Genomic DNA, 19,047 nt, shown 5'->3' with positions numbered 1-19,047 from the left:
CTATAGCATGCAAATATTACAAATAGACAGCATTAAGAGATACTTTGACTTAATGTAAGAAGGTTTCTAAGAATGATTAGTCATATGCTTTGATACAAGGATGTGTTTCTAAGCCTTAAATTGGAGTAAGTTCCCAATCCTTTGCAAGCCACCTAGTGTCTGTTAAGATGTAAAGGATATTTGATCTAAGAAAGGACCATTTTAATCAGCTGTTCCTTTTATGGAGTTTTGGATTTAGCCCTGGGTATTTTTCTGTTGTTAGTTCCTTTGTCGTCAATCTATTCACTAAAACTAGACAGTTTTCATTTTGGTTAAACAGATTATGAACCATGTTCACTGTCATCTTTACTTTGTTTTTGTGTTAAAATTATGATAACATTACCACTTATTTCTTGATTTTGAATATTAGTACATTTTCCTTTTACGTATTGAATTTTGTGGTTACAAAATAGTCCTAGTGTAGGACTGCTAAAGTTTATAAATTATTCAAGTTGGTTGAAAAAGAGTGTCTGACGTGTTCAGGCTCAGAGCAGTTCTTAGCAGAGAAAACAGCCTGATCATAACAAAAATTATTTGCACTAGCTGTTTGTTTCAAAGGATTCTTTTAGTTGATTTGAAGCAGAGCTCACAAGTGCAATAAAGTAGTAGCCACTGTGATATGTATTATAAAAGTTAGTTCCCTTAACTGAATCTTAAAAAATAAAAATAACTGGAAATAAAAGTAAAACAATAGTAATCGTAACAAAATAAGAATTTGATTTATAAATTGCCATCACAGAGTAACATAGTGAGGTCCCAACTTGATGCTAATGTAAGGAAGACTGTTTTGTCTGTTTAAAATCAGAACATAGCAGGTATCTCCAGGCTACTTTTTATGCCTTGTAGAATATCACTTTAAGCTACACTCTTCCCCTGTGGTTGAGCCATTAAGGAACTCTGAGGATACTGTTGATGCACAAACATGCTTTGTGTTTTAAGGTAGTTTCAGTGTCATTTGACTCTGGAAAGCAAATTTATTCCAGAACTGAATGTGAAATTGAATTGACCAGGTTTCACTTGGTGACATTTGAAATTATATCTGGTTTAAGAGATTATGAATAGCTTTGTTTTCTTGTGACATTTTATATTCATGCAATTTCTCTGTATTGTACAGATGAGGGCTACTGCCCCACCTCTGCCCAGGGTTGTAAACATGTCTTTTGGTATTGCATTGGTGTCCACAGGGTGTTACTAATTATAAAAGCCAGTCATATGCCTTTCCCTTCACCTCAAGAACATCATCTGACATTGAAGTGCTGCATCGGTTCCCTGAAATGGAGATCCTGGGAGAGGGTCCCTGCTCTCTGTGGCCACATGGCACTCATGGGTAGATGTGTTCCCCTGCTTATTGGAGGTCAGGCAGCATGAGTCCCCTGCATCCTACAAAGCACTCAGGAAGTAGTTGCTGTGAAGAACATGTTTCTAGTTCTCAAATTTAGCCAGCATTCCTTTGGTTTACTTTTTTTAGTTTTGGAAATTGTGTGAAAAATACTGTTTTAAGTATGTAAGTTTTCTATAACTGAGATGGCAACCTACACAAATAAAAATTTGGTTTAAAAATCATCTGAATTGGAAAGGGACAGTGATACATGATGGTTTGCTTGTTAATATTAAAATAAATAAAAATTGTTAATTTTTATGTGTAGATTTAAAAAAATAATTCCTCTTCCACACTATTGACCATATAATAAAGAAGTACTGTTTATATATTAACTAAATTTTGTGCAAATGCTAAAAGAATTTAATACAATAATTTGAATATTCAGAGTAAGGCTGTTTGAAATCAAGATTGTTTCCAGTGTCCTATATAAGAATTTTCACCCCAGTAACATTCTTTTAAATCCATTTATTGATGAAATCATTAAATATAATTTAAGTGATTTTTATGCTAAACTTATATTAGTAATAAATTATAGTAATTAGAAATTAAAAATTTTTAAATTATATTATGAATAGTAAATGCTACATAACTATTTATGGTAAAACAGCACAGGTTGACTTACAGTTGTGTATTGAAGTGTGGAATTACTGGGTGCTTACAGATACTGGCGTGCTTCTGCTTTTCCCTTTTGAGAGTTGCTAATACCAGTGTTGTTTTTTGTTTTTCTGATAATGATATATTAAAATTATAAGTGGGATTTTTTTGACAAATTGCATCTTTTTTTTCGTCTTAATTTGTTTTATTTACAGGTGTTGACTTTAAAATTTAAAATTATAAGTGGGATTTTTTTGACAAATTGCATCTTTTTTTCATCTTAATTTGTTTTATTTACAGGTGTTGACTTTAAAATAAAAACAGTAGAGCTAAGAGGAAAGAAAATTAGACTACAGATCTGGTAAGTGGAGAATCTGTACCCAGTAATTGCCATTCATGTTTAACAGTCCATAAGCTTGTCTAATACAATTAACCATTTGAGCTGGATTGCTCTCCTACTTTTCCTCTCCTTTGCTCATGTTTAAATAAAATGAACAGTGAGAGAGAATTTAGAAGAGTCTGCTTATTTCATACTCCCGTTTGCACATGGGCAGTTGTGCAAAGAAGGGTGCCAGTGATAGTTAATTTGGTGCCTTTGTCTCTGTTTTCAAATCATTTGACAAAACTGTCATCACTAAAATGATTGCTGAAATGCTTGTCTTCATGTTTTTAAAGTTATTTTGTTTGATAGTATTCAAAGAAAGTTCAGTATGTTTCTGACCAGATTTACACAGTTTCAAGCCAGATAACCTCTAGAGTTCAGGGACTCTTCTTGGTGGCACAGTGTGACTATCACTGTGGGACACACACACTCCTTCTGGCCATATTGCTGATGCCACATGAAGTAAGCCCTCATTAACGTCAACTGGAAATGAATCCCCAGCCCCTTTCTCACGGGTAGTCGTATGAGAGACCAAACCAGCTGTGCTACCACTGTGTTCCGCTCTGAGAGCTCTGCTGGCTCTCAGCAGCTCACAGGGGGCGTTAGGAAACCGATCTGTGGAGAGAGGGTCAGGTCTGGTGTTGGTTTAAAAGTCACCGCCCAGCTGTTCTGAGAATGCCCTTTTGTTTTAACGACACAGCTGCAGTGTACTCAGCTTACTAACTCCTCTCGGCAGGTCAACCTCAGCTCTGAGTGTTTGTCCACCATGTGTGTGTTTGCTTTCATCTGCGTTAATTGCTGCCTCATCTGTGGCATCATCGGTCACCTAATGCTTGAATGTTAGTACCATGCCTTCATTCTTCATCCGTGTCCCTGTCTGGGATACAGCTGCAGCCGAACCAGCATTGCTTGCCCATCGGAGGTGTCTGAGGTAATACCTTTATTTGGCCATCTGTGGCTATATAACCCACTTTAAGATGTTTTATCTTAATTATGAAGCATTAACAGTCTTGCCTAAATACTTGATATCCCAAATAACACATATTTCTTACTAGATGGGCCCATGATCAGAAAGGCAGCAAACTGTTTTGTGTCTTGTTGCCGTTTTTTTTTTTAACTCTGGAAATGGCAACAAAGTATCTTTCACATGAGCTGCTGTTTTTAATTTTATAAGCTCTTTAAGGTAAAGACCATCTTTAAAAGTACTTGGAGTATGTCCACCTGTGGGAACCACGCCAGAGATGCCTGATAGTCAAGGCCAATTAAAGCACAGACGTCTTGTTGTCAATACACCGAATGTCCAAGGCCACCCTGCGCCTAGGCTAAGATACCGTAAGCAGGAGCAAGGACACACGCACAGTAATCCCACGGTATACTGCGCATGCATGCCCTTCTGTAGCCAAAATATGATTGGTGTAGCTATTGGCATGAAGCCCTCTTTGTCTCTGGAATAATATACATGTTATATTGTGTGAGCTAGAGAGAGGAGAGGGTGAGACAGAGCTAAGAGCTGGTACTGCTACAAAGTAAGGCCAAGAGCTTATAAAGAGCTCAGATATAGCTACCATGTTAACCAGCCAGTGTGTTGGGCAGAGGAGTGTGCTGGAGAGGGGAGAGACCTGAGAGAAGCTGCTGAGACAGGGAGCTCAGGTACTATTGCTATGTAAAGCCATCGGTCTAGAGGCAGCTTGCGGCTGCTCAGAAGCTGCTGCAGGCACAGAGGCTACAGAGGCTAATACTGCTGATGTGTGGGAAGATGTATCTATTCACCAGCCGGTGTATGTACAGCTGCCTGTTTTATGGACTGCTTAAAGAACGGTTTTGTCTGAAGGCTATATGGCCACTGACTTCGGCAAGGACAACTCCTTCTTATCTACCCACAATTTCTCATGGCTTCATCTAAGACCCGGCGTCCAAGAAGGTCCAGTCCCTAGGCGGAGGGGCTCAAACCCAACACCTGTAACTAGTGAGCAGAGGATAAAGGTAGAACTTGGACTACGTTCCCAACAGTTAGTGTAGTGAGTAGGGTTCGAGAAGGAACCTAACTCTGGCGGAGTCGGGAAGAATTTAGAAGAATACATGGACTCCAAGCAGCAGTGCTGTGCAGTGCTCTTGCCGTCTCTGACACCACCTCTGTACATAGTGCCTGTAGGTGAGATACTTTCTGATGGAGATTGCCTTGCAAAGGAGATATAGCTAATATTAGAATGTTTGTGAAGCTTGCTTAGTGGATGGCAGCAGTATCTAAATGATGGCATGATTAAAACACGTTGATTAATGTATTAATACTTTCATTTCATCTCAGGCAGTAGTTATCTGTTTTACAGAGTGTGTCCAAATGCCCTGTGTCCCCCTGGAGCTCTGCTCACTGAGTCTGTGCTGGTGACATTGGATATTTCTGGATCTCACTCCAGTGGCTTTGAACCTGATGTAGGTGGGCCATGCCTTATGAATCCCAGTCCATGGGGAAAGGTGTGATAGTACAGTTCCAAGAAATGTACAGGGCACCCTGAAAGCACTTCTCCATTGGGTGTAAAAGATTTCCCCAAATAACTTCTCCTTTGCTTCTCCTTCACTCATCACTCCTCAGACTTAGTTCTCAAAATTTTCAAAACTGTACAACATCGGTGAAGAATATAACAGAGGAAAAACAAGATTCACTGAATCTATTGAAAGGATGATTGCAAGTTTTCTATGGGAAATATCCCAGTGATTCAGTTAGGAAGTAAGACTTGTCTTTTCCTGAAGGAAAAGACATTATTGTTATCCAGTAGGTAGAAAGGAAGCCATGGAGTCCTGGTTCATTACTTAAAGTAACACGTGGCTTATTGTGGTGTCAGCAGCAGTCCCTGTGCTGTTGCTGTTGCAATCTGCTTTGTCAAGGACATGTTGTCGTCACTTTGCTGCCGCCAGTTGAGGGCATAGGAGGATCGGGTATGGTTGGAAGGAGCTCTTCAGAGAGGCTGCTAATAATAGTCCTGCTCCGATTTTGTACACTGTCAGTCCCCGCCAGCACTGCCAGTCGGCTTTCACAGAGAGGTGTTGTCAGAAGAAATGCATTTTTTTCTTGATGATGTCTGGATATAGTAGATTCTTGAAGGTTTTAAGTACCCAAAGCTACAGATGTCATTGTTACATTTTTAGGTCACATTTTTCAGTTCTTGATTTATCTAGGGTTAGAAAATCAAAGAACTGATTTTCACATCTCTGTACTTAAGAGTGTTTCTACATATATGTATACTAATGATCCGGTGCACGGATTCGTGCACATTAAAAGGAAATTAATTGGAAGGTGGCTGGTGGGGCAGGACTGGGCAAGATGGGCCGGACACGCCCTGGAGCCAACCTCCCGCAGTCCCTCCCTGTTGTCTGCGGAGTGAGCGTGGTCCCTCTGGCTCTCAGACATCCCCCGAGGGGACCTGGAGTGCGAGAGGGCACTCTGCAAAGTTGCTGTCGTACAGGGTGTGGAATGCAAATGCAAGTATGCAGTAAGCCAGCAACGACATAACCCACGGCCGAAGGTGGAATCACATGGCCCCATGGGGAATCGGCTCCCTCCTCTCTGGTTCAGGGTGTGTCACCTGAGAACCGCCGCTGCCCAGTCACTGCACCTTGGCAGTTCCTGCGTTGAGCGTCTGCCCCCTGGTGGTTAGTGTGCATCATAGTGACCAGTTGGACGGTCGGACACTTAGCATATTAGTCTTTTATGTGTATTTATATATATAAAAGCCCAGCGACCTTTATTGAGGAACAACCGGAACAACTGGTGGCTATGACGCGCACTGCAGCAGCCAACCAGCCTGAACCGCTCCGATCAGATCCCCACCCCCCAACCTCCCATGGCCCCACTCCTGGCCGTCCCTCCCCTTACCAGGGCCCCCCCCCCCCCCCGCACCTGCTGGTCTCAGACATGGAGCACGCGACTGAACTGTTGGCTCGCCTTCTGAGGGGAGATGCCCACCAGGTATACAGAAGGCGCTCAGCAAGGAGTTCGCACAGGTTGTGTTCGCTCCTTCATGCTGTCCCCCCCGCCCACCACCACAATGCCAAAGGAAGCCTGATTCGGGAACACCCCCATGCTGACCACCCACACCGAGAAACAGCATGTGATAAAAACCATGTCCCGCAGATGCCTGAATCTGCCTCAAGAGGAAGATGCTACAGACCTGGAGCGGGAAGATAGGACTGAGACAGAAGGCCTGGGAAAAGCAGGGCCGCAGATGGCCGTGTTCTGCGTTTGCTGCCCGACCCTGATCCCTGGCCCTCTCTGTGTGCCAAGCGCCTGCATCACCGCCCTTGAATGGAGGCCTATGAGTGAGTGAAGAACTATGGCTGTGCCTGTGGCTACGCTCGGCCTCCTGCCCTTGTGGATAAGTAGGAAACATACTTATGTGCCAGAATCTAAAACCCTCTTTATCGGTAATAGCACAAATAATGCAAGACCCACACGTGTTTCTAAACAGGTCTCTGTCCAGCTGCGTGTGAACCCAGATTGAAGGTGTGCTCTCTGCCGAGGAGGCTGCAAAGGCTGCTCCTCTCTCTAATGAACGCAACCTGGAGAGGTCTAAAGGGAAAAGGAGATAAAAATAAAATAGTAATAAGCTCTGAAGCCACTGCCGATGCCATCACATCCTCTGTGGTGGTGATGTCAGAGCCTGTCTCCCTGCGCCCGGGGCTCAGATGGCCAAACTGCTGGCACTTGACAGGTCATCTGGCACCGGCCTCATCTACACGGCCACTTTCAACCTCCCCCCAGCTCCTGGAGGCAGGTGGGCTTGCGAATGGAGGCTTCAGTGTTAAAGCAACCCTGTAAGTGAAGTACAGACACACAAGGGCTTTTTGATGAGAGAGAACCTATAACATCCCTTCACGAACGTGTTTTTAACTGATCTGAGATCAGGCTCCCAGCCTTGGCGACTCTCAAATAGGCCTCAGCGATTCCATTCGCCCGATGAAAAGACTGACGTATCACTGAGACCGAACTCTCGCTCTGGAGCAGCACATCCTTTCTAAAGGAGGGTCACCCTGGCTGCAGGTCCTTGCTCTTCGTCACTTTGAATATTTCTTGCCATGGCCTTCTCTACCCAGCAAAGCTTATTCAGAATTGAAGGCCAGATAAAGAGCTTCACAGAAGAAAAAGGTAAAGGAATTCATCACCCCAATGGGAGGGGGCGGGGGGGCAGCGGCCAACCTCCCGTGTCCCCTCCCCTCAGCTGGCCCGGCCTCATTGGGCCTGATTGAGGCAGCCGGCCGGACGCCACCTGTGCATGAATTCATGCACTGGGCCTCTAGTGTGTGTGTGTGTGTGTGTGTGTGTGTGTATGTGTGTGTGTGTGTGTGTGTATGAGCTTAAAGTATAACTAAAATGAAAACGTCGCTGCTAGAATATAGTTTCATGCATTTACATCCAAATGCTATCCTGGAAGTTATACATGGTGACTTAGAGTCATTGTGTTGAAATGACCATGAAATTTGTCTCCTACTTTAGGCAAACATAGAATTAAAACGCTTTGTGTAAGGGCCCCTTATTCTGTCCTCGTGCCGGTCTCCACTGTTGGGGAACTTGGTTTTCACCAGCATTCTTCTATTAACACCAGACTCCTTTCCTTCCGTTGTGTGCTTGGAAGAGGAAGAGCATGTCACATACTGAAATTGGTTCCTGCCCTTCAAATTAGTAATTGTGTCATTTCAATGGGTATATTAAATATTACAGATGAGAATTTTTTAATTTTTAAAACATCATTGTATCACCAAATTAGGAAAACAGAATTGTAGGAATTTTTTAATTTACACCAAAAGCAAAGAGGGAAATAATAGTAAGATCACATGCTAGCTATAGTAAATGATGATTTGGCTGGCATTAATAATCTGCAAATCTCTAGAAACCAGCTCTTTGTCATTACAGCAACAATTTGGGTTCATGGTGATAAAGGGGAAAATACTAGGGTTCTGCATCTTTATAGAAATATAAAAGCATGATCAGATTGGTACCTTAATCTAATTTTTGAAAAGGGAGACTTGTGTCGGTTTTTTGGTGCTGGCATATAGTAGGTACTTAAATACTTGTTGAACTGAATTAAACTTTCTACATTTTAAACATGTAATGTTTTGGTCAGCACATGTTATTGACAGCCGCTCTGGGTGGACCCTGGTGGACAAAAACAGACCAGCCTTGCCTCTCGGGCCTTCAGTCAAGGACAGCATGGGATTCTTGTGTCCTCTGGAACAAAACAAATGGCTTTGTTTTTATGTGAAATCAATTTGCCAACAAGTTTTGTTTGCTTGGCATAACATCAGAAATATAAACTAATTGGTGGTGATTTCGATCTGCATGAAGCCATAAATTATAGCCACTGCCAAGGGGTGTTTTAGGGACACAGTCCCCACAAGTTGCACCTCAACCAGGAAAACATTGCACACACTCTCCCACTAAGACCTGTCATGCTACAGGCTTTGAATAGCTTTGCAGTGAGGAACCTTATTGTTGTTATTCCATTGCCTAGCTTACTCCCCTGTGACCCACCGTGGCCCCTGGGCGTATGCCAGCAGTAGGCTTTGGGGAAAGCTAAATTATACATCATCTTTAGAGAGACATGGTTTCCCTGATCAGAAGCCCTGCTCTGCTGATCCACATTTGTCTCAATCGGTTTCTTGGCTTCTTAGATGGAGAAACTAGGTCACAGCCAGCTTGTATACATTACTAGTGTGCTTATGTCCTTCCTCATGTTGAAGTGCTCAACTTCAGCAGAATAAATGGTTCTTAGATTTCAAAGTAGCAGTCAGAGGATAATGAACGTTACTGTATCTGTAAGGCTATTTGGTAACTCCCCTCTTTCCCTTGACCACTTACTCTGTTTAAAAGGATTCTGTAGCATTTTTCATTAGTGGGGGATTCTTATTAACAAAGTCAGATATTAGCCATTGAGATTGGTTGAAGGAGAGTTGTAGACTAAAATAGTTTAAGTTGTAATCCCTCGTTTTCTCCCAGTTGATGACTGCCTCCTATAGAGGGTGTTAACTTTCTACCATTTTACACGTTAGAAACTGAGCTCATTTCAGAAAGGCTGAGTTCTCTAAAGAAGCAAGACTGGTGCCCGGTATCTGGCACCCACAGTGCCTGCCCAGGGCCTGCCTGCTGGAGCAGAGCTTTCCAGGAACAGCTACTGTCCACCCCAGACAGGCTTTGGGGAAATTGGGGGAATAACAGCATTTATACTTGTTAATATACCCATTGATAGAGGTAAAATACCTAGAAAAGCTGACGACCATAATACTTCATGACTACAAAATAAAAGTTGAATATCAGCCCACCACCTAACTCCTTGTTCATTTTTACTGTTTCTCTTATTCCCTCCAAAACAATTTTCCTCACAATGTAGTTGATTAAAAATTTGGAACCTTCTAGAGCAAAGTTTATGACTTTGTAGGGGAGAAAAGTGTGGTCAAGTGTACTTACGTAATTTATAGTATTAAGTTACCTCATGCTTTCATAATTTTATTCTTGAATGTCAAAAAATTCATTCCGAAGCTAATGTTAGCTTAAGTGAGTCACTTGAGTATGAGTTAAGAAATCAGAAATCACTTTTATATTTAACTAGGGGCCCAGTGCACAAATTCGTGCACCTCAAAAGGAACTGGGCCACGAGGCTGAGGTGGGCACAGGGTCAGCGCACGTCATAGTGACCCGTTGTTTGGTTGTTCTGCCGTTCAGTCTTTTTGCATATTAGCCTTTTATTATATAGGATTATTATATAGGATGCTATTTTTGCATGAGCTTTCACATTGGAAAGTTGTTTTTTTTAATTAAGATTTTGCTATGTATAGGATTTTAGCATCTTTAGTTAAATTATGTGGGATCTGCTTTCTCTCTCCCTCTTTTTATTACGACTTTTTGCCATAAAAATGCTTTTTTTTTTTTTCTATTTTCAAAAGCTTGGTTTGAAAGAAATTGGGACTCCTTTATGTTTTTGTTTGAATGTAACTAGCTCAGAAAAGCTATCCCCCCTAATAGTGAACATGCACAGACGTGAGGAGTGGCCTGATGACTAGAAGGAGCCAGCCTGGTGGGGCCACCCCTCGCCCTGTGTGCAGTGGAATGTGGAGTTGCTTACTATGGTTATCGTTTGGGAACTGATTTTTTTGGCTGCTATTTCTTAGGGACACAGCAGGTCAAGAGAGATTCAACAGCATTACCTCAGCTTATTACAGAAGTGCCAAGGGGATCATATTAGTATATGATATTACTAAGAAGGAGACATTTGATGATTTGCCAAAATGGATGAAGATGATTGATAAGGTAAGTGTTGCTTTTTTTTTTTTTTCCAATTATGAACTCTTTGCTCATGGGTGTTAATTCTTATAAAAGAAAACATTTATGAAGCATGCTTTTACATTATAAAGGTCTTTAATCCATATTTCAATAATCAAAGTTTTATTATAAGTAATAAAACCAGAATTTTTAAATTTTTAAATCCTGGGCTGTTTGAACTCAGAGCCCAAATCTGAAAAACCAAATTGAATTTATACTTTATTCATTGTTACATCCTGCTTATTTCACTAAATATTCTGTCATGACGGCCTTCCTATGTCATTAACTGTTCTTCCAAAGCATGTTTGTTTTATATATATATATATATATATATTTTTATTGATTTCAGAGAGGAAGGGAGAGGGAAAGAGAGAGAGAAACACCAATGATGAGGATTATTGATCGGCTGCCTCCTGTATGCCCTCTTTCAGGGATCGAGCCAAAGCCCAGGCATGTGCCCTGACCAGGAATCAAATTTTGGCCTCCTAGGTCATAGGTTGATGCTCAACCATTGAGCCAACTGGCCAGGCCATGTGTTTGTTTGTTTTTAATGGCTTCATTCTTTTATGTACCTTAACTTACTTCATTCTTGGTCTGTTTTGTTGGATTTTTACATTTTTTTATTAATGATCATTTTTAAGTACAAAGCTTTGCCTTTATTTTGAATCATTTCCTTAGGGTAGATTCTAAGGAATTACTGGTCAGAGGCTAAGAACATTGTGGTTCATAGTACCTATGACCACATTTCTTTCTAAAACACTGTGAGCTGTCTTCCATGCCACAGTAACCAGGTCTGCCTGCGACAGAGAAGATGCTCAAAGATTTGTAGAGTGAATGAACAAATGAGTGAAAAACATTGGATCGTTTTACATTTCCTGTCAGCATATGATAATGCCCATTTTTGAAATGCAGCTTCTTTTAAAATTCCACAGTATGCTTCAGAAGATGCAGAACTTCTCTTAGTTGGAAATAAGTTGGACTGTGAAACGGACAGAGAAATCACCAGACAGCAGGGTGAAAAGGTGAGAGAAACCTGGGGGCAGGAGAGAGAAGTCAGTTCCCGCACTTTGTATGTTAGCAGTTTATATGCTTTTCTTTTTAACAAATTACTTATTTTTTTTAAATTATGAAGTAGTTATACAGTTATCACTCAATCACATCCTTCTCATATGTTTGCTTTTTTTAGCAATCTTACTTCCTTAAAATCATTTTGAAATTGAAGGAAAAAAAACACATTAGTATATGCTGCATTATTATCTAACCTGACACTATATACAGAGAAATATTTTTTTAAAGCATAAAATTGCTTTCATGATTGTCTCTCACTAATATATGTTAATCTTCCTTGGAGAATTAGTGATATTCACATTTTAAATATCAGATACATTACAATTTTAGAAATTTGGTCACATAATTTAAATTGAAGGTCATAGTATCCCTGGGTTTTGTTATTTACTTATAATGAAAGAATTTGCTGCACTTAGGAACTTTACAGTTAAGCATACATGGGCCTTAACAGACCTTTAGTCCTCCCCTTCCCATATAGCTGAAGCCCAGGAGGTATGATTCCCCCATCGTTGGCCTCATATTCATACATTAGACTACGTCGCACCCCACACAGAGGAAAAATAACTTGTTTCCTTAGTTCGCACAGCAGATAACTGGGATGCGGTTCTGTGAAGCAAGTGCCAAGGATAACTTCAACGTGGATGAAATATTTCTGAAACTTGTTGATGACATTCTGAAAAAGGTAAAAAAAATCTGCATGCAAGTTTTTCATCTAAAACGTACTGTTTCCTTTATTGTTTTTTGGTCGAGGATTTATTATTTCGAAAGGGAAGTACAGTAGTTTTTCTCAGTCTTCAGGAGCAGGTGAAGTTGTTAACTCGGCCAGAGGCATCGAGCCTGCTCTGTAGCAGCAGCCCTTCCATGTGGTGGTTTTCAGTACCCTTGGTATTAATGTCCGGGTATTCGCTTAGCCTTAGACACAGTTCGGTGGAGTGACTAGACTTGGCCTGACATGTGCCATGTTTATCTGACATTTGCTTTCCTTCTGTTCCTCTTTTCCCACAAGGACTAAGTTAGACACAGATGGAGGAGACAGCGGAATGGGCATGGATCTGAGCTGAGAAGCCCTGGTCCTTGCCTCCCCCAGAGCTCCGCTCTAGCAGGAGCCCGATTCTATCACCAAAGCCTTTCCGATGCTGAGCGCCAGGAGAATTGCTAGGCAGCTTCACTGAGCAGCAGCAATTTCTTGAGGCGTCTTTAGGCTTACATTTAAAGATTTTTTATTAAGAACTTTGTTATTATTATGTGTTACCTGCTCAGTTCAAACAATTCAGAAGCTTCTAATAAAAGGGCTATTTTATTAGAAAGGTTATTTCTTTCTTCAGTAAAGTTGTACCCCCTGAGAATGCAGAACTGCTTTTTCATGTATTAATGCACTGAGTTCTCATTATACTGGGCCATGAAAAAGACATGTTTATGAAGTCCATCTTGTCGCTCCCTCCTCAGGTATAAAGGGACATGATGCATCCTGAACCTGTTTTGTTTTTTGGCTTAGTATTTGAATGTGTAGTTAAACTTCGATGATTAGAGAGTTTTACTTAAAAATACTTTGCTCTTATATAATTGTACGATTTGCAGAGCACTTACCTATACATTGTGTAGTTAAAATGTGTTTTTGTCTTTTGTTTATCCTGAAGATGCCCCTGGATATTTTAAGGAATGAGCTGTCCAATAGTATCCTCTCCTTACAACCAGAACCTGAGATTCCACCAGAATTGCCTCCACCAAGACCACACATCAGATGCTGTTGATTTGCTACTTTGGAGACAAAGTGGGAATGATTCCTAGAAAGGGGAAAACATTCTATTCTGCACTACAATCATTCTGAAAATTTCCTTTCGCACTTTGTAATGCAAGTCAGAGCTATACACTAACTTGTAAATATGCAAATATGCGATCCTGGGTAAGTTTTGGTTATAAATTACATATATCCCTCCAAATTATTATATTTCATTCATTATCCCAGTGTCTAGTGTGCATACACTGGGAAATGTAGTACTTCTAATATGAAGAATGGGAGAAATGAAAGTTATAATGTTTCTTGAAATAAATAATATAATTGTCCTTGTTAATTATATTATGAGGACAGAAGATATTCTGATAAGAAGAAAGAACGTGGTGCTTTGCTTACTGTTTTAAAGAAAATTTGTAAAACCAGAGACTTTTTGAAGAAAAAAAAAAAAGCTATCTTAAGTGCTTTTTCTTTATTTACAAGACATTTCCCTAGCTGTAGCATTTTTGAAGTATCGGGAGTGTTTCTACCACAAAGCAAAGCTCCATTCATAGCCGTCATTGAAGGTTATTTATTAATGTTATATAATGGTAGAATATTACTAGTTAGAGGGTAGGATTTGACTTGGTCCTGAGGCTGCAGAGTCTCTCATAGTTTCTGAGTGGATATCCCTTATGCTTTTAAGAATTACAAAGATTCAATAAAGAAAACGCTGCTGTCCTAAACAAATTCTGTTTAAAGGAATTTTAAAGAGATACATTTTACTATATCAAAGAACATACATGTATTTGCCTAAACATTCTATACCTTTATAAGATGAAACTTCCCCCCTTATGATAAAGCTTATTCCTGTTAATCCTAGACTGTATTCTTTTCTTTTCTTTTTTTTTTTTTTTTTTGTCTGATAATGAATTTGTGAACTCTATCTTTGGTATATCTTTTATTAAACTGCACTGTTTTGTTAGTCGAAATAAGTAATTATGTATTTGAATAACTTGGCGTGTCTTGAGTGTTGTGATATGAAAAGCATTGTCTTTCTTCACTAATGAAGTACAAATAAAATTTTGTATTTATGAATGACGGTTGCCACATTTATTCTGTAATTATTTGTGTGTGTGTGTGTATATAATTATAATTTGAATATCTGATATTATTATTCATATACTCCACTTCTTAATCTTTTGAGTGTTTTAGATAAGACAAATACAATGTCCTTCACTGTGAAAAAATTTGGTAGTTTCTCAAAATATTTAACAGGAGAGAGTATGACCCAGAAATTCTGCTTCTGGGTATATTCCCCCCAAAATTGAAAGCAGTAACACAAACATACTTATACACCTGTGTTCATACAGCAATATTCATAACTAGAGGCCCAGTGCACGAAATTCGTGCACAGGGGGGCCAGGTGGTGTCCCTCAGCCCCACCTGAACCCTCTCCAATCTGGGACCCCTCAGGGGATGTCCGACTGCCGGTTTAGGCCCAATCCCTTTTCATAGGGATCGGGCCTAAACCGGCAGTCGGACATCCCTCTCACAATCCAGGACTGTTCGCTCTGATCACCCCCTAACCACTCTTCTGCCAGCCTGATTGACGCCTAACTGCTCCCCTGCTGACCTGGTCGCCCCTAAGTGCCCTCCCCTGCCAGCCTGATTGCCCCTAATGGCCTCTGCCTCGGCCCCCACCACCGTTGCTTTGTCTGGAAGGATGTCTGGATGGATGTCCGAAAGATGTCTGATCTAATTAGCATATTACCTTTTTATTAGTATAGATAACATATATGCCCCTAAAAAGTTATTTTACATGCTTTAAATTATACAGTACATTCAACCTCTTTTACCCTGTTTTTTTGTTTTTTCTAAATATATCTTACTGATTTTTTTCACGGAGAGGAAGGGAGAGGGATAGAGAGAAACATCTATGAGAGAGAAACATCAATCAGCTGCCTCCTGCACACCCCCAACTGGGGATGTGCCTGCAACTAAAGTACATGCCTTTGACCGGAATCGAACCTGGGACCTTTCAGTCCACAGGCCGATGCTCTATCCACTGAGCCAAACTGGTTAGGGCCCCCCCCCACTGCTTTTTTTTTTCTTTTTAGATTATTCACATTTGTAGATATGGCATTCATTTTCCATTAATTTTTAGAGAGAGTGGAAGGGAGAGAGAGAGAAACATCCCTTCAATTGCCTTCCTTAGGAGCCCTGACCAGGGATCCAACTTGAAACCCAGGTATGTGCCAGGTATGTCCCTGACCTGGAATTGAACCTGCAACCTTTCGGTGTACAGGACCACGTTCATGCTCAACCAACCTATCCACTTCAGCCTGGCTGGTATTCAATTTCTGGAATTTTATTTCAATTAATTCTCACAAAGTCTGTGGTTTAGGTAATATTCACATTTTGCTGATGAGAAAAAAAACTCCGTGTTGAGACATTGTTTTTCCCTCATTGCTGCATTTTCCTGCCACCCCTAGAAAGGCTCTTGACAGCGGTTTCACTGGTATCTAGAGTCAGAAGCATTCTCCTCACCACTACCCTCTCCAAAGCCGCCTCTGCACTGGTACTGAGGCTGTCCTGGAGGGCGCAGAGGCTAGGTAACGGAGACAATGACAGGATTTGGACTACTGGAGCCACCATATCCACCTTTCCTCTCCATGCTGGAGAAGGGGGCCCAGCAACTTCAGCAGCACCGAGCTTCTGGATAGGCCAAGGTTTGCAGCACTAGCTCTTTGAACACCGTAAGTGCTTCAGTCTCCCTCTCAAGAGCCGCTGTCGCCCCCGAGGTTATAGGGCTGCCCCGGAAGTCCTCTGCGCGCCTCCCGTCTGTGGCAAACATGGCAGTGGACTCGGCCATGGAACTGCTATTTTTAGATACTTTTAAACACCCCAGCGCTGAGGTAAGACTTTGCTTCTTGATTCTGACTCTGCTTCTCGACTGTGGGACATGTACAAAAAATCCTTAGGCATGCTTCGACTTTCCCTCCTGCCGGTGGCCTTAAATTCTGCACGTACACACCCCCTCCCCCCAGCTGGGTGTGGGCACCACGTCTGCAGGAGAGCATCTGTGGCCAGGACATTTCTCTGCATTATCTTAGGCTCCTGCGTCTTTGGTTGAGTTGGCTGTTCTGCTTGCTTTGCTCCCCTGCCCCCTTACCCCCGTCAACTTTGGGCCTTGAAAACATCTTGGTTCTCAGGTTTAGCTCAGGTGGTGTTTGGGAGGGTCTCAGCCTGCCTGTGTTTGACAGCAGTTCTGGAGACCCAGCAGGTCAGGATGGCTCCCTGATTCCTAAATCCCTCCTCCCAGGTCCTTTTTCTAACAGGAGTTAGGTTGCCCAGATGTGACACTCATTCGGTTTAGGATTCACCCATTAGGACATGACATATTTGCATGGAACGGCTTTTGCGTGGAGGGTACCTGTGAGGAGGGGAATCAGCGATGAAAGGAACCAATGGCGGATTTGGAACCCCCAGACAGGGAACCTCGCTCACTCCCCGCATGTCTCCCCACTGCACTCCCTGCATGTCTCCCTCAGCGGCCAGCCTGTGTGTGCAGGAGGCTTGGCTTCCTTCGTTGCTCAGCAAAAAAGGAAGCCAAGCCTCCCGCCTGCTCTGTCGGCTCCGTGGCTCTGGCCTACGCTGCCATCTTCATGGCTATGGACGCCACCATTTTTGTGGCTATGGGCGTGGCCATCTTTGTCGAGGAGTGATGGTTAATTTGCATATTACCCTTTTATTAGATAGGATAGCTAAAAGGTGGTGAGGGATTAGTGATTAATTGGGATAGAGATTTAGTTTGGGAAGATTAAAAACTTCTGGAGCTGGATGATGGTGATGGTTGCACAACAATGTGAATGTACTTCATGCCACTGAACTGTACATTTTAAAATGGTCAAATACATAAAATGTCCTCAAGAAAAATAATTTTTAGTATATGTGCCACCAAAGTGAGCACAGAATTTCTAATGTCTGTACCTTTTATCATCTAACAGCCATGGGTTGTGCCGATAGTTTACCTGTTACCTCACCTCCATGCCTACCCTCTAGGCTCTGATGTCTGCTTTCAGAGCTGGGGCTCAAGGATTTTCCAGGCCCTCCTGCTCTTCCTCTTAGACCTGCTGATGGGAGAAACCAAGGACTGGGGAGGAGAAAAAGAAGGGATTTGCTTGCCATTTTTCCTTCCCATCAGCCCCTGTGGTAACACCCTACACCTGGATTTGCTTGCCATTTTTCCTTCCCATCAGCCCCTGTGGTAACACCCTACACCTGGCTCTAGCTTCCAGCTTCCTACAGACCCCCCAGCTCCAGCTTCACTTCACCCCACTGGACATACCAGAGCATTGGGGCTGGTCAGCGTGTTACCTGCCACATATCCGGGCCATCCCAGCAGGAGAGAGCTGGGAGCAGGAGGGCATCGGGTACCTGAAGGGGAATCATGAAAATAAGGTAGGAAAATGGTTTAGAAAGAAAATGAAGCCAAAGATAACGGGGCCAACCTTCATTTGGATCTTTCTGCCTTCCGCCAGGCTGGGACAGAACTGTAAGACATTCACACAACAGGCCGTCTCTTCAAGGTCCTGCTGCTGCTCCTCATTCTCAGATTGCTGCCTCCGCCACACCCAGCATCAGGCACCGAGGGGGATGTCTACCCTAAGTGTGCCCTGGATGGAAGTCCCTTCTGGTCACCCCAGACATGGTCCATCCAATTTCTCCCTTCTCTCTCCTGTATGTTCAAGTTGTTCCCTTAGCTTGCCTGTTCCCTGGACCTAAACTAGCTCAGATTTCCACATGTTGGGAAAGCGCTCCTCTAATCCCCGCTGGAGCCCACCCTCTCCTCTGCAGCTAGTCTTTTTGAAGGATCCTTTCATACTTGCTATCTCCGCTCTCACCCCTCAGGCTCATTTCTCGGTTCACTGCCACCCCGCTCCCAGCCACAACTCCACAAGGACTCTGTTGGCCAAAGTCACCAACAACCCATTGTGCTAAAGCCCAGTGGATGGATGAGCATCAGCATGCTTGATGTCTCCACAGCGCTGAGCACCCAGAGAGCCTTTGGGGCCCAGGGACCCCTGAAATAACCCTTAGTGTCTAGCTGGCCCTTAACATGAGACTGTCTCATGAGCAACAGTACGGATTGTCTCAATAGTGGTCAGGAATGTGGTCCTTAAAGCCAAATTGTACCAGTTCAAATCTTGGCCTGACCGTTTCCCAGCTCTGTGCTCATTTGGTGTGTTTCTTTATTTGAGAAGTGGGGATAATAATGGATGCCAGCTACTTCATAGGGTTGTTGTGAGGATTACATGAGTATCTGTACACTTCCTGTAACAATTCTGGCACATAGCTAGTACTCAGTAATTAACTATTACTGTGGCAAATTTTTAAACATATTTTTAAATAATTTTAGATTGACAGGAAATTGCAAAAATAGTCAAGTTACCATGTACTCTTCCCCTAGTTTCCCTAATGATAACATCTTATATAACTATAGTAAAATCAAAATCAGGAAATTGACCTTAGTACAGCACTATTAACTAAGGTGCAGACCT

The 19,047-nt window shown here is 42.2% G+C and overlaps 1 protein-coding gene across 1 annotated transcript in view; it reads left to right on the top strand.

Moving 5' to 3' along the window:
- Positions 1-14,589, top strand: part of RAB12 (RAB12, member RAS oncogene family) — a gene marked incomplete at its 5' end in the record, with an annotated part of 28,981 nt that extends 14,392 nt beyond the window's left edge. Inside the window, 5 exons of the mRNA XM_080686271.1 lie at positions 2,315-2,375; positions 10,554-10,692; positions 11,637-11,726; positions 12,350-12,454; positions 13,410-14,589. Coding sequence (XP_080542397.1) covers positions 2,315-2,375; positions 10,554-10,692; positions 11,637-11,726; positions 12,350-12,454; positions 13,410-13,523 — 509 coding nt within the window. The 3' untranslated portion in view covers positions 13,524-14,589. The remainder of the gene's footprint in view (positions 1-2,314; positions 2,376-10,553; positions 10,693-11,636; positions 11,727-12,349; positions 12,455-13,409) is intronic.
- Positions 14,590-19,047: the final 4,458 nt, after the last annotated feature.

The sequence above is a fragment of the Plecotus auritus genome (assembly GCF_963455305.1).
Source record: "Plecotus auritus genome assembly, chromosome: 8".
NCBI lineage: Eukaryota > Metazoa > Chordata > Mammalia > Chiroptera > Vespertilionidae > Plecotus > Plecotus auritus.
This window is presented reverse-complemented; position numbering and strand designations above follow the sequence as displayed.